This window comes from Calonectris borealis, chromosome 3 (genome assembly GCF_964195595.1).
Source record: "Calonectris borealis chromosome 3, bCalBor7.hap1.2, whole genome shotgun sequence".
Classification (NCBI taxonomy): Eukaryota; Metazoa; Chordata; class Aves; order Procellariiformes; family Procellariidae; genus Calonectris; species Calonectris borealis.
In genome coordinates this window covers 124,639,179-124,665,269 of record NC_134314.1, presented here as the reverse complement: position 1 = coordinate 124,665,269, position 26,091 = coordinate 124,639,179, and the positions used below count along the sequence as shown (strand labels likewise).

The 26,091-nt window shown below is 42.0% G+C and overlaps 2 protein-coding genes across 3 annotated transcripts in view; both read left to right on the top strand.

Moving 5' to 3' along the window:
* The window catches only part of LOC142081264 (protocadherin Fat 4-like), a 34,087-nt gene extending 22,542 nt beyond the window's left edge, over positions 1–11,545 (top strand). Inside the window, exons 26-37 of the mRNA XM_075147951.1 lie at positions 422–565; positions 2,342–2,586; positions 3,069–3,178; positions 3,893–4,027; positions 5,400–5,536; positions 6,147–6,344; positions 6,683–6,777; positions 8,107–8,262; positions 9,087–9,284; positions 9,940–10,065; positions 10,478–10,682; positions 11,070–11,545. Of these exons, the coding sequence (XP_075004052.1) occupies positions 422–565; positions 2,342–2,586; positions 3,069–3,178; positions 3,893–4,027; positions 5,400–5,536; positions 6,147–6,344; positions 6,683–6,777; positions 8,107–8,262; positions 9,087–9,284; positions 9,940–10,065; positions 10,478–10,682; positions 11,070–11,267 (1,947 nt within the window). The 3' untranslated portion in view covers positions 11,268–11,545. The remainder of the gene's footprint in view (positions 1–421; positions 566–2,341; positions 2,587–3,068; positions 3,179–3,892; positions 4,028–5,399; positions 5,537–6,146; positions 6,345–6,682; positions 6,778–8,106; positions 8,263–9,086; positions 9,285–9,939; positions 10,066–10,477; positions 10,683–11,069) is intronic.
* Positions 11,546–12,066: 521 nt separating this feature from the next.
* Positions 12,067–25,690, top strand: LOC142081144 (activator of 90 kDa heat shock protein ATPase homolog 2-like). Of its 2 annotated transcripts, XR_012673253.1 has the most exons (10): positions 12,067–12,210; positions 12,363–12,553; positions 17,151–17,236; positions 17,867–17,981; positions 18,577–18,644; positions 19,219–19,341; positions 20,505–20,606; positions 21,876–21,927; positions 22,181–22,628; positions 23,374–25,690. XR_012673253.1 is itself a non-coding variant. In XM_075147750.1 (9 exons), exons 1-9 carry the CDS (start codon positions 12,131–12,133, stop codon positions 22,354–22,356), a joined length of 993 nt encoding a protein of 330 aa, XP_075003851.1. In that variant the 5' UTR covers positions 12,067–12,130; the 3' UTR covers positions 22,357–25,690. The 2 variants fall into 2 exon arrangements, 1 of the variants encoding a protein (XP_075003851.1); XM_075147750.1 differs by having other exon boundaries at positions 22,181–25,690.
* The last annotated feature ends 401 nt before the right edge of the window (positions 25,691–26,091 follow it).

Sequence of the window (26,091 nt, the reverse complement as noted above, 5' to 3'; positions counted from 1 at the left end):
GATAATTTTTCATGGGAGAAAAAGTAATTCTCAGCAAATTGTTCTAGTTCTGCTGTATTTCTTTTATCTGAAAAGATATTACACACTTATTTAACAGAACTAGAACATGTGTGGTTCCCTTAAGTGCATCTAGCAGCAGTAGTAGTACATGTTGGCCTCCTAAACACATCCTCTTCTTACTCATTCAGACACCTTTCAAGAAGTAGAATCCTACTGCAACATTGAATTCCTGCCTCTCTTGTATTAAAATCCTGTAGTGATCTCCAATGTTGAGTTCACAAAATTAAACTTAACACAATATTTTACTACAGCATTTTCAAAGTCTAATTTATACTTTTTGTTGCATATGCAAATAACAAAAATATTGCTAAATAAGACATTCTAAATATGCTAAAATGCATGGAACCATTTTGTTTTCTAGGCAACTACTCATGTCACTGTTCTAGTGATTGATGTGAATGATAATGCTCCAGTATTTTCTCAGAATTCCTATTCCGCTTCTATAAACATGATTAATCCTGTAGGTGCTCATGTCATAACTGTGAGTGCTACCGACAAAGATCAGGTAACTACTCCTGTTTGATTTTGACACTGCTTTAAGCTGCAGCCCAAATATATTTTTCTCCGTTCTCGAGGCATGAAATACCAAATGTAGCAGAAAGTGAATTCTGATTGACTAACAGCACGGGGAATTGGAAATTAGGGCTTTTGTTGTTGCCTTGACACTGATGTACTCCCTGTCTTTGGGCATGTTTCTTCAGCTATATTTGCCTTAATTTTTTCCCTTTTTATACGAAGTTGTACTGGTCTTTCAGAAGTATACAAGGACTGAAGCAATTTAGTGTCTGTGAAGTTACTTGAACTTCTAAAGTAGAAGAATCTGTAAAAGCTAAACATCATATAGCTGGCTTGAACATGGAAATGTCTGCTTACCAAACGCCTCTGAAGTGTGGTACCCCAGCTAATTCTCTCTGTCCCCATTTTTTAAAGTAATTTTGTAGTGTACCCATCAAGTAGTATCCAGGCACTGGCAGAGATATCCAGTAGTCAACCAGATCACCATGACAACATCACTACTAATTATATAATTTAAAAGATGAAACATCTAGAAGTGACAACAAAATAGGTGTAGCAGCTGCCTTGCTATTTCTTCACGCATAATTTTGGTTAAAATAGCTGCAGCTGTGGTGTATTGCTGCAAATAATCTAACGGCCCCTTTTTTTATCATCCTTCTCAACGATTTTATGTAAAAAGTGAAATAGCTTATGAAAGTTGCTGGGCTCTGTGAGATCTGCATTGAGACCCTAATGAAACTTATCCTTCAGATAATATGTCTGGTCCTGTGCCATGCAGAGTGGCACTCATCCTCCCTGTGCCACCTTTTCTGGATTCTGGGGTAGAGACCAGCACTGAAATTATTAGACTTTGTCTCTATTTCTCCCTGTTCCTGAAATAATTATAAATCCACAGATTACTTAGTGACAACAGATGTTCACAGCAGGATTTGATCCTGCTGCTGCAGAGCCATGGAAGAACAGCATACAATGCTTTTCGGAAATACAGAGCAAAGTGCAATAGAGCCAACCCTAAGGGTTTGTCAAAATGGCTTGTCTCAGGAAAGCGAAGTGATGTGCATAGAGTAAAATGCGTCCAACTCTCCTGTAGCAGGCAGGAATAGGGTTTACCCTCATAGCAGCGGGGAAGCTGTGCTTCTCCTCAGGGTGTGAAAAGGATCCAAGGGACTTGGGCTTATTCTCGTTGACATCACGCCTTTAGATGACCCTCTTTCACTAGTCTGACTATCCCCCTCTACACATGTCCTTAACTTATTTTCTGTAGAGACCCTTTTTCACGTTTTTGCTGTGTAACTGGCCAACTGCTTGTGAAGTTTCTTCTGCTTTGTGTTTTTATCGGCACCCATCCTACCACAGCTAGCCCCAAGTTTTCATTCTCTAAATAAATTCACCAGAGACATTCAGACATTGTCAAATCTCGTTTCAGTTTTATCCTACCCTTCAAAATGTACTCCCAGTGCATGTAGTTTTCTTTAGTATTGCTATGGGAATTTTTTTGGGTCTTGGAACATCAAAGTTAATTTGGGGGGGTGGGGGGCTCTGCCCATTGGCCCTTTCCCCTGCTGCTGCTGTTGTGTTACAGCTTAAGCACAAAGTAGCTCTGAGCCTGGTTCTCTCTAGTTATTTAAAATGCCTCTGACATTCTGTCCATTTAAGCATGGAAATGTTGAGATTCCAGTGAGTCTGTGCTATGGGACTTTGGGGCACTGAAATAATGGGGTCCTGCAAGCAACAGTTACATGAAGTTGTGTTCCTTTCATGGCAGGGGCAAAATGGCCTTATTGAGTACTACATCCTCCCTGATCAAAACTTCAGCCCGTTCTTCCTGATAGAAGATATGAGTGAGGGGAAAATAATTACCACTGGAAACCTGTCTAGATCTGGAGAGATCCATTTAACAGTGATGGCTAAGGACAAAGGCTCTCCATCTTTAAATGACACTGCTATGATTACTCTTAATGTGTTTGACAACCGTCCATTTGTTCCACGGTTTAACGAGAGCAAAATCAGGTGAGGCTTTTGTATTAAGTTATATAACTGGTACATATTCTCTAGGTAGTGGAAAACATAGTAAAGTTGAAATGAAGCTAATTTCCATATTCTTCCATGCAGAAGAAAGGACATAAGGTTTTTTTTAAACAAAATGTCCAGAACATTCTGCTATGCCGGTGGTTCTGTGAACGTGATGCGAGGCATCGCCTTTTATTTCTTTATCGTCCAGCTTGTATAAGCCAGACTTTTTGTCCCTTTCCTCTTACACACTAATAAAACATTCTTCGTTAGCCTTTACCCAAGGATAAACAAATGTCTGGCTAGAAAAGTAGGGCTTACACTGCACTCTGATTGTCAGTGAGCTCTAGCAAACAACTAGAGGAGAGGGGGGAGGATTTTCCACAGAGAACTCACTCTTAAAGAGTTAAATTTCAAAGCCTGCAAGTGCAACAACTGCTGGAAATTTAACGTTATGATTTATCATTTATTTTCTATATTAGCATTTCCGTTTTGGAAAACACAGGAGTGGATTCTTTCATTTACGCTTTTACTGTGGTTGAAACTTTAGGAAAACCGATTGATTATACAGTTGTATCTGGCAATGAAAAAGGTGAGTACTATTTCCCTTATGAGTTAAAATAGCTAAGATAACAGAATAACCTGTCTTTTGTGTGGCAGATATTGCTATATGTAAATGAGGAGATGGAGAGCAAGAATTAAAACTTGTGTCAATTTTTAAAAAACGAAAGTACACAAAGAATTTCTTTCGGAGCTCTTCAGCATGGACTTTGTTAATCTTCTTTGGTTAAAGAGGTTGTGGTAACTTGCCAGAAAATGGGTTCCTGTAGTCTTAAGTTAGGATAATTTGCAGGCTGGGGCAGCCAAGATAGAAGTTGTTAGCAAGCAGCTTCCTCCCTGCCAGTCACTTTTAGTCTGTCATTTCCTTGCACTTGCACCTACGTTAGGGCATCTGGCCTCCTTCAGCTTTTGCAGCTGTGATGCAACTCCGTTTGTGCACAAAGAAAGGAATTAATTAGAAGCTGATAGAAAACTTGGAAATCGGTGAAAAAGCAGTTGTACAATAAGAGGCTGCAATTCTGTTTTCCAAGAATGTTGCTCCTTTACATGTTTAAGGACTGTTTGGTCTGGAATAGGACCCTAGCTGTGATGCCTTTGCTGTTCAGCCAGTGGAAGTGTTGCATTTCACATCCTTAAGAGCAGAAGGCCCATGGAAACATCCTAAGAGCAACTAAGATACGAGAGGTAGGAGGGATACAAGTGAAATGGTAGCTATAACAATGAAGGTGCATGTTTTTCCTTTCAGGTCATTTTAGATTGGATCCAAAAAGTGGTCAACTGAGAACAGCAATTAATTTGAACTATGAGGAAGTTTCTCAATATGTGATTTTAATTGAAGCAAATGAAAATCTCTCATCTGTCGCAGAAGTCCAGCGTTCAGGTAACTTTTTGATTTCAAGGACATTCCAAGTTAAAATCAGGGGCAATGAACACATCTTCTGTATTTGCAACCCAATATAGGAATCATGATTCTCTTTAACTGAAAAGTCTGATGTGAAAGCTGGAGGGTAGGAAGGCTCTACAGAGGGACCTGGACAGGCTGGATCGAAGGGCCGAGGCCAATTGTATGAGGTTCAACAAGGCTGAGCGTCGGTCCTGCGCTTGGGTCAAAACAACCCCATGCAACGCTACAGGCTTGGGGAAGAGCGGCTGGAAAGCTGCCCAGAGGAAAAGGACCTGGGGGTGCTGGTTGACAGCCGGCTGAATATGAGCCGGCAGCGTGCCCAGGTGGCCAAGAAGGCCAACGGCATCCTGGCTTGTATCAGAAATAGTGTGGCTAGCAGGAGTAGGGAAGGGATTGTGCCCCTGTACTGGGCACTGGTGAGGCCGCACCTCGAATCCTGTGTTCAGTTTTGGGCTCCTCACTACAAGAAGGACATGGAGGTGCTGGAGCGTGTCCAGAGAAGGGCAACGAAGCTGATGAAGGGTCTGGAGCACAAGTCTGATGGGGAGCGGCTGAGGGAACTGGGGGTGTTTAGCCTGGAGAAGAGGAGGCTCAGCGGAGACCTTATCGCTCACTACAGCTACCTGAAAGGAGGTTGTAGCGAGGTGGGTGTTGGTCTCTTCTCCCAAATAACAAGCGATAGGATGAGAGGAAACGGCCTCAAGTTGCGCCAGGGGAGGTTTAGGTTGAACATTAGGAAAAATTTCTTTACTGAAAGGGTTGTCAAGCATTGGAATGGGCTGCCCGACAAAGTGGTTGAGTCACCATCCCTGGAGGTATTTAAAAGACGTGTAGATGTGGTGCTCAGGAACATGGTTTAGTGGTATACTTGGCAGTGCTAGGCTAATGGTTGGACTTCATGATCTTAAAGGTCTTTTCCAGCCTAAACTATTCTATGAAAAGCTAAGGGTCAAGGTTGTGCAGAGAAAAGCAGCAGCCTTCCTCCAAGGCTGCAAACCCTCACAGGGCCCTACTGTGGTCTCAGAAAAGAATAGAATAGCTGGGCATTGGACCCCTCAGCAGGAGCTGGAGGAACCTGCCTGTCCCTTGCCTGGTACAGCACAGCCAGCTGGAGAGGGCTGACAGAGGAGCAGCGCTGTCACCTTTTGCCTTGAACTGCCTGCTCTCACTGAAGCTTCCAGAGGAGTGAGATAGCGCTCCTCTGGGCACGTCCCTGCTGCGTTCCTTTCTTCTCCCTCTTCCTCAGATGCAGCAGAAATACTGCTGCAAAGCCTCAGCCTGACCCGGCCTTTGCAAGCTGTGCTTTGCTGGTGTTTGTTGTTGCAGTTAACTCGTGTTTGTTGAATAGGTCTGTTTGCTCAAAATGTGGCAATGCTGACGATCTCAGTGCAGGATGTAAATGAAGAGCCAGCATTTTTGCGTAATGCCTACTCTGCTCGGATACCGAACTCTGTGCCGTACAAGTACCCGGTTCTTACAGTTCAGGTAGAGTATCCTTCTGTGCTCTTCACGAGGCAGAAATCTTTTGAAAGATTTGGTTTTCTTCCACAGTTCAACTGGGTTAAAGGAGATGTTAAATCTGCTCTTGAAAGCTTGAGACAGATTCTGCCCATCATCCAGGTTTAGGGATGGGGTGTTTAGGGAGCTGGTCCATACCTGTCCTACCAGTGGATCTGTCAGAAGAGCTATACTGTCTGTTCCGACTCATGCTGTTGTTATGGATCACATACTGCACAGACTACCGTTCTCTCTTTGGCACCGTTAACCGCTTTGCTATCTATCAGACCCAAAAGGGAAATGAATTACAAAATGGAGCAGTTCTCATCTTTTTCTGAGTCTGATATGATCCCTCAGTTCTAGCCTGCTCCTCTTATGCTTGCAGCAGCAGAATCCTCCAGACTTTATGGTAAATGTATTTCCCCTTTTATACCCTTGGTCTGATTCTGATAGTTTGTGCCGCACTTTGTTTAGTGCAAAGAGAAAAATATGACAGCACTATCCTAGAATACTCTGGTCTTACAAATAGAAACTGCAGAGCAATGTGCAGCCCAACAGCCACAAGCTGAGTTTCACAGATCACCTTTTTTAAACCCAGGCCACAGATCCAGATTCAGGAGACAACGGACGTCTGCTGTACAGCTTAGTGAATAATCAAATGAACGAATTTGACATCGATGAAAATACAGGGCAGATTTTTACAGTTTCTGTAGCAGGAAAGGCTGGAACATTTTATCTGGAAGTCCAAGCTGCAGACCAAGGCACAAGAAGACTCACAGCCCGGACAACAGTCAATGTAAGGAAGATTGCTATTTATAGTCCTGATTTGCTTCCATGTCAAAACTCTGTATACAAGAAGGGCTAGGTTTGGTAATGGCAAAAAAATTACTTAACCATACAGTGAGCCTGTCAGATACACCGGTATTTACTACATGCTTTCAGGCCAGAATTACAAGGCTGCCATTTCCGTTGACATATACAAATATGTTGGCATGAAGACTGACTTTTAGAGGACAGTTATTTTATATCAGAGGTTTTGGGGTTGGTGGTTTTTTTTTTTTTTTTTTGGAAAGTCAATCTACGAGAGGTACAGATGCTTTAGAAAACCTGACATGTGATTTATTTATTTGTTAGGTAACCGTTGATTCCAGTTCCAGTAACAACATTGTGGTGGTGGTACTTAATCAGAAGATCAATGTTGTTGAAAGAAACGTTGCTGAAGTAAAAAGGTATTTTTGAAACTATGAGGCTTATTCTGAAACACTATCTAACGACAAATTTAGAGTCCCTTTGAGATAGGGGTCTGACAGCCTGCAGGGGAGGTGATACAGCTGGTGCCCATGAAAAGCTAGGCCTTCAGCTTGATGTAGTTCAGAATAATTTGAGGGAATTCAGAGGAATCCACCAGTTTTTACCTGGTAAGGCTTTGGCCTGAGCTGACAAATGTCAAAGTGGTCATTGGAATAGACGATTTCAAGAGGTCTCTTCCCACCTCAATGTTTCTGTGATTTTTTAACAGCCTAGGATAAAGTTTTTCATGGATAGTAAGCTCAGGGTACAAATGTGGAGACAGACAGGAGAGAAGCCACAAACCAAAGCCACCTTGGCTACAAACAAAAAATCCCCCTTGTAGCACAGCAGCAGAGCTTCTCAAGGAGGTCTCATCCCTACGGTGCTAGGGGATTAGCTATGATGTGTGGATGGCCACACTACAATTAAACACATATTTTGGCCTTTTTGGCATGTTAATGAAGACACACAATCTTCTGTTTGATTATACATAAACATATATTTACATTGGAAATATTGAGTCCTGTGCTTTTGAGGGGAAATCACTTTGAAGGATGGAAAAATAGTGATGTTGACGCTATTATGGCACCAGTTTCTTGATGGTAAAAATTCAATGGAAACCCTAGAGCTGCTCTAACACTTTCTTCGAAGCAGCTGGTACTGACTGCTGTCAGAATGATGGATTAACTGGACCAAAGGTCTGATCCAGCGTGAAAATCTCTCTGTAAAAAAGGAGGAGAAAACAATGAGGATTACGAGACTGAATTTCCCTCCTCCCCACCTCTACTATTTATAATGCTCTATAGGTATTACTGCCTATATTTATAAAAAATAATGTCAAGCATGAAATGAGCCATAGGTCGCTTTGAAAAGCATGACTAAATATATGATATACTATACAATATTCGTTATGAAATCTAGGTATAAGGGTTTGTTAACCCTTCCTTTCTCTAATTAATTGTTCAGTTATGCTAATGGCACCTATCTAAGAATTTTCAGGCTAGGTACAGAAGTTACATAGCATCTACTAATGAAAAGTATCTTTGCTTACCAGAGACAAGGATTGGATTTTTTTTTCCTCTGCTACTCAATCACTCAACGATATTGGGCAAATAGCTCAATTCCTTTGATGATGATAATCCTGCATTTTTACGTGCTTAAATTAAAATACTAAATATCTGCAAAGTGTTTTCTATCATTTAATTTTCAGAGTAAAAGAATTTGTCATTGCCCGGTTAATTTAAAACGTTTTCTTTATCTGATGGCAGGGTCCTGGAAGATAAACTTGCATGGGATGTATACATTGTTGATGTTTATTCCAATGAGTTTGAAAGAAAAGCAAGAAGCAGCACTGATGTAACCTATGTAAAAATTACTGCTTTTGATACAGCAAACCAGGAAGTATCTGCAGAAGATGTAAAAAGGTCTGTACGGCACAGTCTGGCTTCTGGGTGTCAGAGCTATGCAGCTAGGTTTTGTTTCCCTTAAAATTATGAACGTCTTGGACTGGACAGGTTTAGATCAAATAACAGTTTATCTGAGACTTATCTCAAGGCTTACATGGAATTTTTAGAATTCAGAAAGCTTTCATTATTTATTGAAAGGTAACTTTCATAGTTTGTCAAAAACATGAATAAGGCTGTTGAATTGTGCAAAATATATTTAAAAGTCAGTTTTAAAGAAAACTGAAGCAGAAGGAATATCATTGTAATAGATATCGACTTCACTTCAGAATTGCAGAATGTTGATTAAAAACTTACATTTTAGGTGTACTTTACATTTGTTTCATAACATGACAGAATGCATATTCTTATAAACATTCTATGAAGGGCAGCTGCTATTTAAACACATGATTTCTAGATTCAACACCTTTCTCAAACTAGTAATTGTTTGTGGCCGATATTACTGATGGAGTCTGTGGTCATAGGAAGCAGTCTCTGTGGATAAACCTTTTTCTCCGAGGAAAGCGCTACTGGTATCTGTAAGACTATATGCGGCTGCCTGGATGTGGATTTAGAGGATACTGACCTCAAGTTTAATTTTCCAAGCTTTGCAGCATTTTAGTTCATAAGCACCAGGACTGGTTACTAGAAAACAGAACTTTTCCCGAATGAAAGACATGACAATTCTGAATCTTCGGAAAAGGTCTTGGTGGATCAGGGAGTGGTATTCTGTTATTTTCTTCACTACTTTTCAAGCCAAAATGAAGGTCTGATAAATCATCAACATTTTACTATTCTGTCTTCAGAAAACTTAGGGAGCAGAAGAGTAACATTGAGGTAGAACTGGAGAAAATATTTTCAGCGTCTGTTACTGCTGCCATAGAAGAGGCTCCTGCAGACTCAGCAACTCCTGAATTCATTGCAATGATCGTGCTCAGTGTTCTGCTAGCCTGCACCCTCATAGCCTTCCTGGTATACGTATTTTTTACTGTGAAAAGGAAAAGGTACAAATAGTTTCACTTTAACAATGTAATTTAGACTCACAACTAATAAGTTTACTTTAAATGTCAACTTGAAAAATACTTATCTGATAAATTACTGATATTTGCATGGAGTATTGCCTAAGATTTGCTATAAATCAAAATGCCTGGTGTTGTACTGTAGATATATTAGACACACTATGCGTAACCGAAAGTGGGTTCCTCTTGCGTTTGTCACACAACAACAGCAGAAACAAATACTTTCAAAACCAGAGCAATGTGGATAGCAGAAATTTTAACTGTGAAGGGGGCACAAGTAGTTGTAATATACCCACATAAGTCTCCTCTAACCTCATGCGTGCTGGAATCAAGGGAGGTTTTGCTGCTAACTTCGGTGGCAGCAGGACCATAGAGTTGAGGAAAACAAATACGTTTCCAAGAGGGCAGTGGGCTGCTACTCTGTTACCCTTATTTACCCTGCTAGCATTAAATATGTAGTTTACCAATTGTGCGGAAAAATAGGAAATTACTCCAAACTAATCCCCAGAATAATACTGAAAATAAATGTTGTGTATTAAACTTATGACACAAATAATTCATGTTCTGTTTTTAAAACAACTGTAAAGCCAATCTTCAAAAAGAATTAACAATTTTATTTTAATGTATTCATTATTTTCAGAAATGATGAGCAACAGTATTTGGTTAAGAAGGAAGCTGAAATTATGGAGGGTATTAATAATCTGTGTGGAACTGACAAAAATGGAAGTCTGAAATGCTTAGAGAAACTAGAGCACACGAACAATCTGTAAGTAGAATGCTGATACCACAGATTTATAAAAAATAGTGCATCAAAAGATGCGGTTCTAGTTTATTCTGGTAACATAGGATTTTCCTTGTATCTTTCACTAGTGTATAGGTTGATTTTTAAGAACCCTTACAACTGTAAGTTAAAAACTCTACACTTGAAGGAAGCTGATGCCTTTTAATCTTTTCTTGAAAATTACAAGGGCTTGAAAATTACAATTACTCTTTAGCAAATTGTTAAGCCTCATGCAGAAAAAAACCGTCAGGATACAAGAAGCTACTTAACGTTCCCCTGGGTAAAATCCCAGTAATTTTGAGATCAGTGTACCTGCTGATCTCAGTTTTAGAGAGATTTTTGTCGCTGAACTATTTGCAAGCTCAAGGTGCTACGAGTCCTCTTAACTTTCTTTCAGGAAAACAGAAGTGATCGCGTTTAGCAACATGGAAGACACCAAAGCACGTGATGCTGACAAAGACGTAATTCAGGCCGATGAAAAATGCAATTACCTTGAGACACTACTGTTGGATTGCAACAGTGAACATGAAGAAAATGTAGCATCTGAAAAAGCCGCTGAACCTAGAAATGTAGATGCCACTGCAGAATTCACAACAAAACAGGTAATGAGCTTTTCAATTGCAAAGAATGGAGTGAAAGGTATTTTATCATTATTCATGAAATAACTGAAAGAATTATCAACAAAAGTAAAGCTGTGATGGAACTAAAAAAAAATTCTATGTGAAGTAAGGGCTGTTTGTCCCTGCTTAAAAGGAGGAGGAGGATTTTGTGATCCAGAAATGATGACGCTCTTCCATCTTTTACAGAATGTGTACAGTAAAGGGTACTCATGTGCTGCTCCTAAAACTTGCAGCCTTAAAAACAATGCTTTCTTTGCAAGCTTCAGAGACAGAATATATGCATAAAAGTTATACGACTTTTACTGCTTAGAATTTGTCCACACTACCATTTGTAGCTTTCTGCCTCATCTGCGTTACGTTTTCTTGCAGGATTGCTTTCTGACAGATACAAATCAGAAGTCAGCTCTTTCCATAACGCCTCATCCCACAACTCCTGCCCCTGAAAAAGAACTGAAAGGAGTAAAATTTTCGGAAGTGGCAATTATTTTGGACGCACAGCCTAAAAATGATGAGCCTGAAGATGTCGAGCCTGACGATAATGATGTATTTTTTCATCAAATGCTTTGATGAAGAAAACTTTTAGGAAAACCAGTGACACTCATTGGAACAGTACAGAATTAAATGAGCAATAAGAATATGGGAATGCTATCCAGATTTTAATGCTTGCTACTCCTGTTGTTTGTGCTGTAAGAGACGGACAAGGAAGAAAATAAGCAATAGGCTAGGAGGGCTGCAGAATGACTGTAATGGAAGGTTACTTTCCTAGATGCAATGCTGTCTTAGAGTGTATTTAATTTCTTATGGCATCTGTAAAATGGCAAGACAATAAAACCGATTCCAAATGGGATGCCTTGTCGTTATTTTAGATGCAGTATTTCTCAGACATCAATTTTCTGTTCTTTTGCACAGCGCCTACCGCCGTGCTTAGTTTTTGAAAACGAGCGGCTAACGCTTTCCTCGTTACCTGGTGCCTTTCCTCCCCCCAGATGCAGCGGAGCAGCCGCCAGCGGACCGACTCCGGCCGCGGGCACTGCCCCAAACCACCTGCCTTCCCCGGAGGTGCCGAGGCGGCGGTCTCTACGCCCGCAGCAGCGACCCGCCGCCGCAGGAGGAGCTGGCAGACGGCCCGCAACAAGTGAGAGAGGGTCCCGGCAGCCGGGTGGGGGGGCTGCCGCCCCCAAGGGCGCGGCCGGCGGCTCCCTCCTTCCCTCCCCGCGGAGGCTGGGGGTGGCGGCGGGAGGAAGGGCGGCGCGGCCTCGCCTTCCTCCTCCTCCTCCTCCTCCTCCGGCGGGGAGCGAGGAACGGGGGAGGGGAAGTTTCTGGCACCTTCTGGCTGGGTCGCCGGCGGGCGGAAGCGGTTGGGCTGCCGGCGGAGGCGGGCGCTGCGGCGGCCGTGGGTAGCGGCGGCGGGGCCGGGCGGGGGCAGCGCCATGGCCAAGTGGGGGCAGGGGGACCCGCGATGGATCGTGGAGGAGCGCGCGGACGCCACCAACGTCAACAACTGGCACTGGTGAGGGGCGGCGCGCGGCGCGGCCGTTGGCGCGGCCGTTAGGGCGGCGCGCGCGGGGGCCCCCTGAGGCGGCGGGAGGAGAGGGGAGGGGGGGGTTGCCTCTGTGTGTGTGGAGGGCGGCCGGCGCTGAACGGCTCCGCTTCCCGGCCCAGGACGGAGCGGGACGCGACCAGCTGGTCGAAGAGGAAGCTGAAGGAGGTGCTGGTGGGGCTGGTGGTGGAGGGCGAGGCCGGGCACTGCGAGATCAGCGACCTGAAGCACGTGGAAGGCGAAGCGTCCTGCAACAGCCGCAAAGGGAAGCTCATCTTCTTCTACGAGTGGAACCTGCGCCTCAGCTGGAAAGGTACGGGGCGGGGGGGGCGGCTCCGAGGGGACCGGCACGGCGGGGGCACATGCCTGCGCTGGGCTGCGGGGGCGGCCCGCGGCAGCCGCGCTGCGCCGCGCGGTCGGTGAGGCGGTGCCGGCGCTGTCTTGCCCGTGCTCCTCGGCGGTGTTTGCCACGGGCTAGCGGCGCTTCCTCTGCTTCAGGCCACCGCTGGCGGCGAGGGGCCACTCAGCCTGCGGTGGGAGAAACTCCCCGGGCTTGCTTAGCCTTTCCCGGGTGAAAGGAGCGTAGTGACTGGGAGCCCTGCATGCTTCCACCCGTGGCCCCAGTTTTCATGGGGAGATATGCATTGATAGGGATTGCCTTCGGGTTTATCGTGGTCTTTGCAAAGCTGGCCCTGCTAATTTGCTCTGCGGGATCGGGAGCGATCAGTTGGGAAAGTAACCGGTCTCGTTTGGGTTGGAAAAACAGCAATATTTTCGTGAGCTGTAGTGAATGAAAATCGTAGGGAGGTTGCAGCAGACACGTGGGCCTGAACTGTCATAAATGCTTATTTTAAAATCTTGAAACCCTAGCTTGTCTTTTTCCCCCTTCACCCAATTTTTTTTGTACCACACGCATTTCTTAGCATTGTTTTAACAGCACATCAGCACAGTATTACTCATTTAGCTTTGCAAGAAGTAAATACTTCTATTGTGGTGAGGTACGTGCTGCTTACAACAGTGTGCTTGGGTTGCTGTAGTTCCCTAGTATGGACGAGTTACAGCTGTGTGCTTAATGCATGTGGATAGCAGGAAACAGGAGAAACTAAGAAGTGTGAAAGTGGAGATGTTTCCAAAAATTTAGTGTAATTTACATTGAGGATAATGAATTAAATGAGGGAAAAAAATGTGTGATGGGAATAAGGAGACTAGAAGTAATTCTGGATTATTTGGGATAACGGTGGCTGTGCCCATGCATTTTTGTTGTGCTGCATCTGCTCGCAACCCCAACGCCTGGAGGTTCGCCCTCCGCTGTGCTTGTCCCATGGCAGCCCTTTATTTGCAGACCAACCTGATAACGTATCTTTTGGTAACATCAAGGAATTCTTTCCATTTATTAGATGCCTAAAACGTGATGGGAAATTGTGGACCATTTCTTGCATTGGAGTAAGAAGCAGGAAGAGCTGGTAAAAAGCACCTGCATGGGCAGTTGTACATGGATATTGTAATGCTAAGTGACAGATTGTTCCTCCCCAAAATACTGTACTTACTTCTCAGGCCTCAGCTGTTACTACAGGAGGTGGGAATACCAAGGGCCGTACTTAATTTCCTCCTCTTAATTCCTGTGCCCCAAACCAGGACTGTAGTCTCTGGATGGGTGTTTCAGGTAACGTTGTTGGCTGCACCAGTGGGCTGTCTGCGTTTTGCACTTCTGTTCATGGGGCCCTTTCCAACACAGTTCTTCATGACGCTGTTTTTCCTGGTTTGGCTGACTGGGACTTCAGCGTTTGCTTTGATGCTGAGATCGGTGCTTGTATTTGAACAGATTGGGAATGGAGGCCTGCTCCCATAATAATAGGGGACTTAAGGAAGTACTGTTACTTATTTATTTTTGTTTGCATCGATAGCTAACTGTGTTTTAAATGTTACAAGTGTGTTACAAACTAAGAACATACTTATAATTGTGATCTAAACGTTAACAGAGAGGAAGGCGAATGTTATACTCTGTCATGCAGTTTATATCAGTGCAGTTCAAATAATTGTAATCAGCTTTTTGATGTTTTGGGTCTTTTTTTTAGATAAGCTAAAATCATCTAAGTTTTAAACACCGGTTTGTTTTTAATTGTGTTTTTTTGCTTTATGTCAGTATATAAAGCTTAGAAGTAGGCAGATGCAGTATTTTGTTTGTATTTCTATACAAATTCTTTCCAAATCCTTTTTCCTCTCCTAGGTCTTTATGCTTTTCAATGTTTAACTATAGACAACTCTAATTTATATTAGATACTTTGCTCAGTTCAGTGTCACACTGAAATTCTGGGTAATGTTTTTGAGATCTTAGTTTTAAAGGAGTTTGCTACTACACAGTGAAATTCTGAAAGAGCTGGGGCTGATGATTTTTTTCTTAATTTGATAGTCATGTGTTTTCTGAGAGCTCTGAATTGGAAATGAGAGTTCAGACTGAACGGCTAAAAACACTAATTGCTGTGAGTATTTTCTCCTACAAGTCTTCTAGGAAAACAAGATGATATAAATCCTGAAATTTGCAGCTGGTTTGAAAAGTCCGATGTTGGAAAAACATTGCCTTTAGCAATTTAGATTACAGAGCAACAAGGAAGTGCGGAACTAAGGGTACTTGATGGCACTAAAATGGAGCAAAATGGCTGTTCTCTCTATTGTTTGTTTGAAGATGTAATGAGGATTTCAATGGATTATTCTACCTCGTGATGGAAGCTTTATGAAAACATGTATGTCCTTTTAAAACTTAGGTATTTCAGTAGTGGGTTTATAGGGAGGCCTTTCTGAGAGCTGTGCTTTCATTATTAGTTTTCTAAAACACTGGATTGGCAGGAAACAAAAGAATAATTTATTCTTAGGGCTGTTATTGGAGTCCTCTGGGATTCAAACAACTAATTTGATTGTGTGTTTGATAAAAAGGTAATAGTTTTGCTTACGTTACAGTGATACTGAAAAGGCAAAGCTGTACCAGCGCTTTGCCTGTGCCATGTTGACCAACCAGCTCTGTCTGTACCTGATGGGACTTCGCGTTCCAGCACAGACACCATCTGCATTAATCCCTTGGACAAGCAATTTTTTGAAGGGGGAAAAAAATACCTATTTACTGTTTTTATGAAGTTAAATTTGTGGTCTGGCCTGTGTTATTTGGGAATCTTTAGGAGTTGTGAAAATTGCTAATAAAATTAGCTGAACGGATAGAAGTCAGGTTTGTGTTTTGCTCCTAAAAACTTCTTCCTGCATGCTTGCACTTCCTTTTTGGGGAGAGTAGCTGAAAATAAGATTTGCTTTACTATCTGCAAAGATCATGTTGCGTGGTTTTGCCTGTGCTAATCCTGGAGCTGGAAGAAAGCCCTAAAAGAAAATGGAGGTGGCTGCATGTGATTTGTGTTGGGCCCAGAAGTGTTTTAGTGGTATAATTAACTAGTTCACATGGCTTCGTACTTGAGCTAACAGATTCTCTGGGAGACTGAGAAGCCTAGGAGAGGTCTTCTCGTTTAGCCTTTCGCTGTGTGGACGTGGTTGTCTGCTTCTGGACTAACAGACTTTGCATATTGCGCTATGCTTCGTTGACTTAGCTCCTGACTAGGATGGGATCTTTGCACCGAACTCCACTTTGCTATTAACCATCATTCGGTCTTTTTCTTGCTAAGAAACATCGGAGCGTTTGTGTGTGATAGCACGTTAGGTTATATCTGTGCATAGTGCCCCGCTATAGCATGGTGGTCGTTTCAGGGTAGCAATTAAAAATAATGAAAGGAGAGTGATGTTAAGTAGTAGCTGGATCTAGTTAGCTCCTTCGAAGGTGAGAGAATCCAAAGAAATACCGCGTCTACCTTCATGATAATTCCTCTCCTGCAGTCATGCTTAACGCTGGGTTGTTTGTATTTTAGAGTATTCTGATAGACTGGTAAAGCTGCTGTTGCGTTGGGTATGTTTTGACAGGGAAGCTGATGTAACAGTGTGAAGATAACTGGGCTTGGGCAGAACTGCATGTTTCCGCTATTGCTTGCTAAAGAGATTTTAACGTGATAGTGAATAAATTCACGTAACGATGCTTTTGCAAGGCAAGGGGGAAGAGTCTTCAGTGGAAAGAAAAAAAAAGTCAGACCTTAAATTCAATCTTTTGACAGTAAGGTCTGAGGTAAGGAAGTACAGTACAGGGTTCATACCCCAGAACGTGTCTCTAGAGCTGTGTAGGTAAGTGATGGCGGGCCTTTGCCCAGAAAGATGCGGAAAGAGACCGTGATTTCTGTTCTTGCAAAGTCTTTCTGACATGTACAGTGATTACTGGCGGTTCGTGGTAAAGCTACTAAGAGTGGGAACAATTGTTCTAAAAAATTTGCAAGTGAAGTTTCGTATTTTTAAAAAAATTTCAATTGCATACCTGTCCATTATACCTACATATATTTTATAGTGACATGCCTGTATGTTGGGAGCTTTTCAGATACTCAGGAAGGAATAGCTAGCATTCTAGGGAGCTTCTAAATAAAGGGCGGGCAAATTTAGAGGAAGAGGAGGTTATTTTTCCCCCGCCCCCTTTTAGATTCACCTTCTGTGTTGGCAGACGTAAGCTGTTGTAAGCGGAGAGCATTAGGACGGCTGACAATTGGAGGGGAGAGCAGTGGCAGAACGGTAGTGCAAACTGTGCTTAGCGAGATGTACCTGTGGGCATGTACGTATCTTAATGCATCTATGCAGGAAAACACAGTTCTGAGAATAGTTTATGAAAGTACTGTGACACGTTTGAGACATTTTGTTGCTGTTTAGTTCCTTTATAGTAGATTCTAGGCAACTTGCTTCAAGTAACACTTTTGTACAACTAATTTCCAAGATAAAACTCTTGCTATGGGGGAAATAGTTTTTAATAATGCATTTAAGAATTCGTTATGTTGATACAGGTACAGTGAAAGAGTCTGGTGAGAAACATAAGGGATCTGTTGAAATTCCTAACCTGTCAGAAGAAAATGAGGTAGATGATACAGAGGTAGGTGTGAAATACTGATACGGCTATATAGGTTCAGAATTCTTAAATAAAGCATTAATCAACGTATAGGCATCATATTTTGATTTATCCTGTGATTAAGTGGGATAATTACACTTGGATAGTTTATTTCATGTTTTCATTTTTTATACTTGGAATAATGACTTATCTCTGTTCTCAAACTTACCTGCTAGGAATGTGCTCAATTTTCTTTGCTAGTTATTGCTTGTGACGATATACTAACTACGAATTTGAGAACTCTGCTTGTTGTAGTCTTAAAAAACCCAGCACCCCACTGCCCCAAACCTAAGACCTGAAGGCATCTCCTTGTTGGTTGTATAGCAGTTGATACTGTGGCTTCCACAGATTCCTCAGCCTCTGCTGTGTAGTAGGCAACTCTGTTTATACTCGATGAACCTGACTAAGCTACTGTGGAGATGAGATACTACATTTATTTAAGTCAAAGAGGACTTATTTTTAGCAAAGGTAGGATAAACTGAGAAGATAATGAACTTGAAATTGCAGCTGTCCTCTGAATATAGTAAACAAAGCCAAAATACTTTCCTTTGTTGCCAGAACCCAAAAGGCTCGTGTTTCGGTGCCTCTTAGATCTTGTAATTTTTCTGTTCCTAGATAAACATTAGCAAAAAGAAAGGGGAAGGCGACGTTTTGAAGGACCTCATGAGAACTGAAGGAACCACAAAAGTCAGAGAGGCCCTGAGAGATTACCTGAAAGCACTTAAAACAGGCAAGTTAAACCAGTGTGTTAGGTATGTTCTTATGCAGTGGTCTTTCTGGAATAGATTGGTGATATATTGACAAGTCCTTAGGTTTGTGGGTTTTTTATTTTTAATTAACACCAGCTGAGAAGAAATAAGTTAGTCCTACCAGTCAAAATCTGTATTGCTGTCAAACATGGCAGTGTCCAGAAGCTTCTGTAGCGACGCAGGCTGTATTGTGTACTGACCACAGAGATCACTGCAAGACCTGCAGGCTGGCTGGTTGGCTAGCAAAGCAGCGCCCTACCCTCAGCTTGTCATCTCTCCGCTGTACTGTTCAGAAGTTCTTGGGAGATGGTGCATTCCTTAATGGGCAGGTGTTGTTAATTTTGGGTCAGGTAACTTTGAAAAGCCTGTGTTTTTAAGGGAAATTGCTGTTAGGCTAATAAAAACATATGGGTAAGGTGGGGAAACTCTGGATTGGTGGTGTGTGTCCCATTCTGTGCTCCCATTCGACAGTTTTACCTATTCTCCACAGTTTTGGCCAGCAATATCTCCATTACATGTGTAAATGGTGGTTGTACAGCTCAATTTTGTACTGAAAAGTGCTTTTCTTTATTACAGAGTTTACCTTGGGAATGATTCTGCCAACAAAAGCTGCTGTTGGTCAGGAGCTGGCTGCTGAGCGAACGGTAAGTGGGAACACCGTGCAAGTATGTTGGCTTTAAGTGTTGTTCGAATTTAATACTACCATAAACGTAGTCCCTATAGATTTTGCTATGGTAACAATTGCCTATTGCTGTGATTATGATTACCTGCAAAAGTGAAAGCCTTTGGGGTGGAACTGCCTCCTCATCGCTGTGATCAGGGCCTGTAATACAGAAACAACCCATCACAGATCCTGGGCACAGGTCTGCCAGGCGCGGAAGGAGGACAGCAGCGCGCACTTACGTACCCCTTAATGCTTTGTTCCACAACGGCTGTAGCTTCAGCAAGGTGAAGCTGGAATTCACCTGCATGGGTCACTTCCCCCAGTCTAAAGTTAGCTTCAGGGGTCTTTGGAGCAAATCACACACTCGTAATTTTGTCACTTACTTAGTGAATACTGATGAATAATGCTGTTAAATAAATCAGGAAGTAGGTTGTATAATTAACGTATATTCACAACACAGTGCGTTTAAGAATGCACAGGTAACAACGATCCTGCCATTCCAGAACTTCTAAGTGTTTGATCTTGCAGTCACGTGAATACCGTTTGCTTTACAGGATTCTGTTTCACCAGAGTCTTTGGATATAGTTGGTGTAAAAATTCCAACAGTGAAGATACTTATGAGAGAAATATTCAACTCCCCAGCAGACGAACTTTATAGCATCTTCACAACTAAGGAAGTAAGTGATACCTTCAGCAGGCAATATAACTTAATGCAGATGCTGTTGTATCTGAAGAGTTGCGTTAGTAATAAATGTGTCACATTCATAGTGTCAAGTACAGATAATATTCCTTACGTACATTAAAGGGAGAGGTGTGATCGTCCAGAAACCAAAGGATTAATTAATTGTCTTGTAACTTCACTGAGTATTTGTAGTTGTCATAATTTGCTCCTCAAGTTCTGCTGAATAGCTTCACCTTTTGAGCCACTGAGGAATTTCAGTGGTGAAAACACAAAAGGATTGCGGCGGTGTGTCAGCGTGGTCTCCTGCCGAGGAGCAAAGGCTAGGTAGCTGACCTTGTTGGCAAGTGGCCAGGTTCTTGCAATAGCGGTCAGAAAGCGCTAGAAGGTGGCAGTAGCATCATTCCACTTTTATCTTTTTAATGAGAGCTTACTGGGGTGGCTTAGACTTTTTTTTTTTGGCCACTCGTTACCTTAGTAGGAAGAAAAGCCAACTAAACGAGTCGTTTGTATGCAGGTCAATCACGCGCTCCTTTGTTAGTTAGACAAAGCTTAGCTTTTTTATGTAAGTACTTGTCGTTCAGGAGTCTGAAGTAAGTGCTCAGTAACGGCACCGTTGTTATCCACAGCTTACAGGTTAATTAGATTAACTGTTGGCTGCAATGATACTGTTGCTTATAGGGTACAAAATATAAAATTACTAATTTTGTGTCGTTCAAAAGAGCCTGAGCTGGTATTGGAGACCTTTAAATTAGAATCCCAACACTACTAATGGGAAACACGAATGGCTCTCGGAGCTCTTTTGCACCTTCCTAGAGCTGCTGCTCTGTCTCCCTCATTTCCAAATCTAGCAACAGCCCGTCACGTCTGTGTGTATGCGCGTGCTTGGTCCACGCCCCTTGCAGGTGCCTAGAGTCTTTACTGGTCTTGGCATTTACATCCTCATTCTGTGACCTCATGGGCCCCCGCCAGTACCACAGCTCTCTGTGGAGTGCTGTATAAAATGAAAAGCCTGACTAGTGCTTAAAGACTCTAATGTATATTGCAGTTTAGTTCATTTCTTCAGCAAACCTCCCTTGTCTCATAATGATGTGGTGCATTATGTATCGGTATAGAATTGCAGTTGACTGACTCGTGCTGTATTCTTTTTTTTTTTGCTAGTTGGTACAGAAGTTTTCTAAATGTCCTGCTGTGATTGAAGCTGAGAAAGGAGGCAAACTTCAGATGTTTGATGGTTGCGTCAGTGGTGAATATGCAGAATTGGTAAAAAGCTCTTACTTTGCACTTTAAAAAAGGGGGGAGGGAGGCTTAGGGGTGTCAGTGTCTTTTCTGAGCTAAAAAAAAATAGTGTAAGTGTCTGACATTTCAGCCTCTCTAATGCATATTCAGTTCCTCTACTACAAAGCCAAAAAATGGCAATTCTGTTGTGTGATTTTTCTTCCCCATCAGAAGAGCAGGCCCTGCCTACACCTAATGACCTGTCTGGGGGAGAAAACTCTCAGCACCATCCTTTTTTACTAGGAGGAGTGAGAAAGTCGGTTCAAGGCTTATCTCCCAAATCCACGTCACTTCTTGTAACTGGAGAAGTGATCTCTCTTCTATTCAGGGCAAATGTTACACGCTCCCCAATTGAATGCTTTTGCAAATTGATCATTAGAGCTCAGCTCCATTTTTGAAACCTCTGAAAAATCATTTTCACAGTTGCTAAGCTTAGACTCGGTATCTTAATGTCCATCCAGATGACGGGCAGTAGGTATCACTGGCAATTGGACAACTTTTAAAAAAGCAGAGCCTTGGAAAATTGGGTTCTCAGTTCAAGCTAACAAAATTTGTGGTTGACTCCAGAAAGAGCTCAGTCTGGAAATGTACCCGCTGCAGAACTGCTGCACTGGAGAGTGGCTTCAGCAGTAACATCCCATTATTGAAGTGGAGGGAAGTCGGTTATATTCATCAACCTTTGCAGTTAGATAAGGAACTATTTAGATGAAACAGTTAAAATATAAACCTAAGGGCTTATTGAAAACAGTAATCCTGATTTAAACCAAACTTCAGCTGACTTAATGCATATGCTGAAGCAGTACCTCCCCTTCTCACATGTGCTGATGGCAGGCTGTAAATCGTTTTTATGCAATACTGCCTAACTTGTACATTAACGCAAGCTGGATTGCATAACACAAAATCATGGGCGTATTCTGTCATGCTCACAAATTTCAGAGGATGAAATGACTCTTACTTGCGCCATTTCAAGGTCTGCAGTAAATCCATCATTTTATATTTAGTAACTAATCAGCCTGACCTTTTCCTATAGAGAAAACAAAACAGAGGACTGTAGCAAGCTGAGAGCTTGATGAAAACAGTTTATTTTAAAAAAATGCAAACAACAAAACCTGGTCTTTGTATCGTTTACATGCATGTGTCTACTAATACATAAGATAATGCTCCTCTCCTTACTTTTCAGGGGAGAATTAGCATTGAGTAGTTGCAAAGTGAATTATGAGTGCTAATGGGGAGAACCTTCTTGTCTTTTCACAGGTCCCAGGCCAAAGGATTGTCCTGAAGTGGAGGTGTGGAAACTGGCCTGACGGTGAGTCTTTCCGAGGACCTCTAAAGAGGCTACACTGTGCCGGGGGAAGGGACAAACGTGACAGTTGGCGGCCTTGCTAACTGGAAGCTCACTGAGCCTGCATTCTGTGGAGAAGAGGCTGATGTCCATATCTGTTGTCCTCAGTGACAATAGGCTTCGCTCAGACACAGGCAAAAGCAGATATGAAATTAGCAACAACAAATGTAATCCTTTAAAAAACACTTTATTGAAATGTCATATTTTCTTCCTTCAGAACATTATGCAACAGTTGCCTTGAATTTCAAGGATATGGCTGCTCAAACGGAACTGCAGTTAGAGTGCAAAGGAGTTCCTGCCTCTAATGAAGATAGTACAAGACAATGTTGGAAGAAGCAGTATTTTGAAGAAATACGTATTTTACTGCAGCAATCCAAAGACAGTATGGAATGACAACAGCACTGTAGTTTTGTTAGGGCATTACTTTTTATACTTGGTTAACCTTTTTTTTAAAAAAGTAATTTATTTGTGGGAAGAATAAAGACCCACTTCTATGATCCTGTATATAATTTAAGCATTATTTATGGATTTTTAGTGAATGAGGCAGCGAGTAAGTCCCGTCTATGTATGTAAACAGCTTTATTTGGGGAAACTGATCTCTGTTCTGCTTGTCTGCAACTTAACTTCAGAGAGTAATACCGATTCAGCTGCAGTGACCATCACAGGTAGGTAAGCTACATGAATCAGTAGGAAGCATTTGCAGTTCTTTAATATTCAGCATATCCAGTGGCAAAAGTAAATCCTCTAGGGGATGGGGTGCCCATCAGAAGTGAGCTGAGAGGGATTATGTAACTGCTGATACATTAGATCTTTCAAGAAATGCGGGGGATATAGTTTACAGCCCCTTTAAATACTTCTTAAGATCGCTTTAACTGCAGGCTGAATTTGTTTCTAACTCTAGACAGTTTTAGGGAAAGATAATTAACAATTCGGGTTGGTGTAACGGTTACCACTGTTAAGTCTGCATGCACTGTACTCCCTTACTTGACCTCAGTGTGAAACTTATTTTGGAATTAGAAAGCAGTAATAACGCTTTCCTTTTGCAGTCCTGTAAACTTCCACTTAAATCATTCTGTAATTCTACAGCTCAAATTAAAGCAAGCAACTGTCTGCTAGAGAAATTTGACAGGAGAGCAGCTGCAATATTGAAAGTAAAGAATTGTTACTCTTAATTAAACCACATTGAGGTTAGCAACGATGACTTAGTTCTCAAATGCTTTATAAAATAAAAGTGTATTAAGTATGCAATTTGAAACAAATTGACCAAAAAAGGGCACGCTACCTCTGGAAAACATGGCTGGCTCAATAAAATACGTGATTTTACATGCAGTTTATTTTCTCCGTTAACTGATACTGCCAAACTAAATGAATTTGTATTCAAGTTAAGTCCTATATATTTTATTTTTGCAGGACACCAACATATGGCAGCCTTACCACACATAAACTTACATCACGCAGAAGATAAAGATGTGCTGCTCTTTTCTACAGGCAAGGTTTTCCCTGGAAAGTTTGCAGTCGGCTATCCCCTTTTGAGGTGTGTTGTAGTGACAAGAACAAACACCTCACAGCGACAGGACAGACGTACAGACTGGTTAGCAAGTGTTGCACTGCCTGTGTTTCAGGTGTCCAGAGAGAGGGTGGAGAACAGCCCCTTGAGAAGCATCATGTTCTGGCACTTTTCTTTTTCTGAATGCTCAAAATTTAGTTACCTTTTCTGATAAATATTCAAGGGCAAAGAGCGTAACATTTTGAATACAAAAATGATTTTCAGCTAGAGTATTGGTTGACGAAGGGGCAAAGGGACAACCTTTAAATAAAACCAGAAAATCTAGGTTTAAAACTGAGATCAGGCTAAGCAGTTTTGTGTGTAGACGATCCAAGAGATTTTGTGACATTGAGTATCTGAGAGAGCAGGCTGTTACTTACATCTAATTACAAGTTTCTTCAAAGAGAGTATCCTACAGCCCTTTCTGAGGGGTATGCCTCACCAGTTTTCCCTCCTGACTAAAAACTGCTTCCCCCTTGGGGCCGCAAATGCCCACTGCGTCTGTGTTTGCCAGTCTGAATTTTCTTGTCTCCTTCCACTAGCAGGAGTAATCAACTGGACCAATCATCAGTCATCAGAGTTAAAAAAAGACGTGACTTACTTGTGTTTCCAGTGCTGCGCCACTCGCTCCCAGGTGTGGGACAGCCAGAACCCCAGAAAGCTCTCTGCAGCTGCTGCTGGGAGGCCCAGGGCTGTGCGAGGAGGAACAGCCCCAGCCAGCCCCTGTTTCCTCTTCAAGGAAAGGGTAGTGAACTGAAGGTGACAGGTCTTCCTCGGCGTTCAGGAGAATTTCTAGCACTGTCAGGCAGCCATAGCATAAAGGGGACAATCACCATCTTAGAGAGGCAAAACAATTTATTCTTGAGTGCTAAAATTTCTCATATTCCTCACAGACTCTCCAAGAGTTTAATAAAACCAAAGCATGTTAAACTACTTGTCATGCTCAGCCCTGGAGCTGGATGGAGCAGAGTTAGGAATTATATACCATTTAGTAACAGTGTGATGATAATGACACAGTATCATATATAATGAAATGATAGTATCATAGATGTAGTTTGTTTTCTAAATAAGTCTCTCTGAAGAGTTCTGTATTCCAAAATTTTTCCAATGTACCAGAGAAAACAACAGGAGTGGAGACACATGTAGAGAGTAAGAAGAGACAAAGCAGAAGCAGGAAAAGATGAGTTTGCTTGTGATGTCACACTTCCGTAACGCCGTAAGATTCTGTACCACAGCCTGGTCTCTGAGAAAGCCAAAAGGAAAAATAATGAAATGTGCAAGACAGGATTGGCAAGACCATAGCCCAGAAGGAGCACGGAGGATGGTCGTAACAGTTTGAGGCCGGGAGGTAGAGGCTGGCTGTTGGGGACTCTGCACAGTGAGGAGAGCGGAAGGAGAAAGTATTTTAAAAGCTTAACTTTGGAAGGGTTAAACAGGAGGCGGGACTTTCAGGGAGGAAATACACAGCAATTAAATGAGAGGTGGGATGAGCCACAGAAGAGAACAAAAGCTTTAAGAGCCCGAGGAAGCCAGCTAAAGATGGGGTTTTCACAGACAGGGATAAAAAAAGCATTCTTGAAGGCAAAGAAGTTCAAACTAGAAAACGGATTCAGAGTAAAAGGAGGGGAATACTATAGAAGAAATCATGACTTACAGAACACGTAAAATGAGGGACACAGGAAGATAAAAGAAAGAAACGGGTGCAAACAAGGATATGGAAGAGGAGACAAGTTTATGCAGGTAATGCTTCCTTTTGTTTAAAAAACTCAATACTGGGAAAAGATTCCCAGTAAAAATTGCAGGAATACTCAAGGCGGAAACTGGAAGGTAATGTAAGGGAAGAGCAGTAAGAATAATGATACTTCTGGTAATCTCATCACAGATTTTGAGCGAAACAATAGAAAAGCTAGTATTAAATTCAGTCAGTTTAGAACTAAGGATAATAATTTAATTAAAGCTAATCAACATGTTTTTTTAATATCTTGTCAAATTTGATTTAGCTTTTCGAAGAGTTTGCAAAGGGAACTGCTGGCCTAACAGCTTACATGTACGATGCGTGTCTTACCATGTAAAGGTACCAACACCCAACATACTGCATCACTGAAACATAACATGAAATTGTAATGTCTTTGTTAATGGAAAATGGTTGTCAAATAAATGGACTTCTGGGGGGATTCTAAATGGCCAGTTACACATTTGGGAGAAAATAACTGACAACAAAATACAAAATTACCAGTAGCAGCATTTGCAAATCACATACACTGGTCTGTAGGGGAAAAACATCCTAAAAATAACTTAGTGGACCTAGTCAACAGTCAGTGACCAGCTGAACACAGAAGGGCCAGTGTTCATCTGGGAAGAGAGAAGAGGAAGAAGGGTACATTACTTGTGTGTCATTTATGACATCATTATTAAATACTGTTTATACCTGGTATACACTTCAAAAAGGGGGGGGGGGTCGAAATAACAAGGAAAAAACATCACAAGAGACAGAATCCCCCTCTTTAATAACAGAATTACAGTGTGATCTCCTCCTGTATGAGAAGCTAAAGCCAACAAGGTGCAGTAGCTGAAAGGTGAAG

Excerpts from the sequence above, each read along its gene's own strand:
- LOC142081144 (XM_075147750.1), top strand. The coding sequence starts at position 12,131 with ATGGCCAAGTGGGGGCAGGGGGACCCGCGATGGATCGTGGAGGAGCGC. Across the intron at positions 12,554-17,150 it reads CCTGCGCCTCAGCTGGAAAG|GTACAGTGAAAGAGTCTGGT; the intron begins GTACGGGGCGGG and ends ATGTTGATACAG. Across the intron at positions 20,607-21,875 it reads GTGGTGAATATGCAGAATTG|GTCCCAGGCCAAAGGATTGT; the intron begins GTAAAAAGCTCT and ends GTCTTTTCACAG.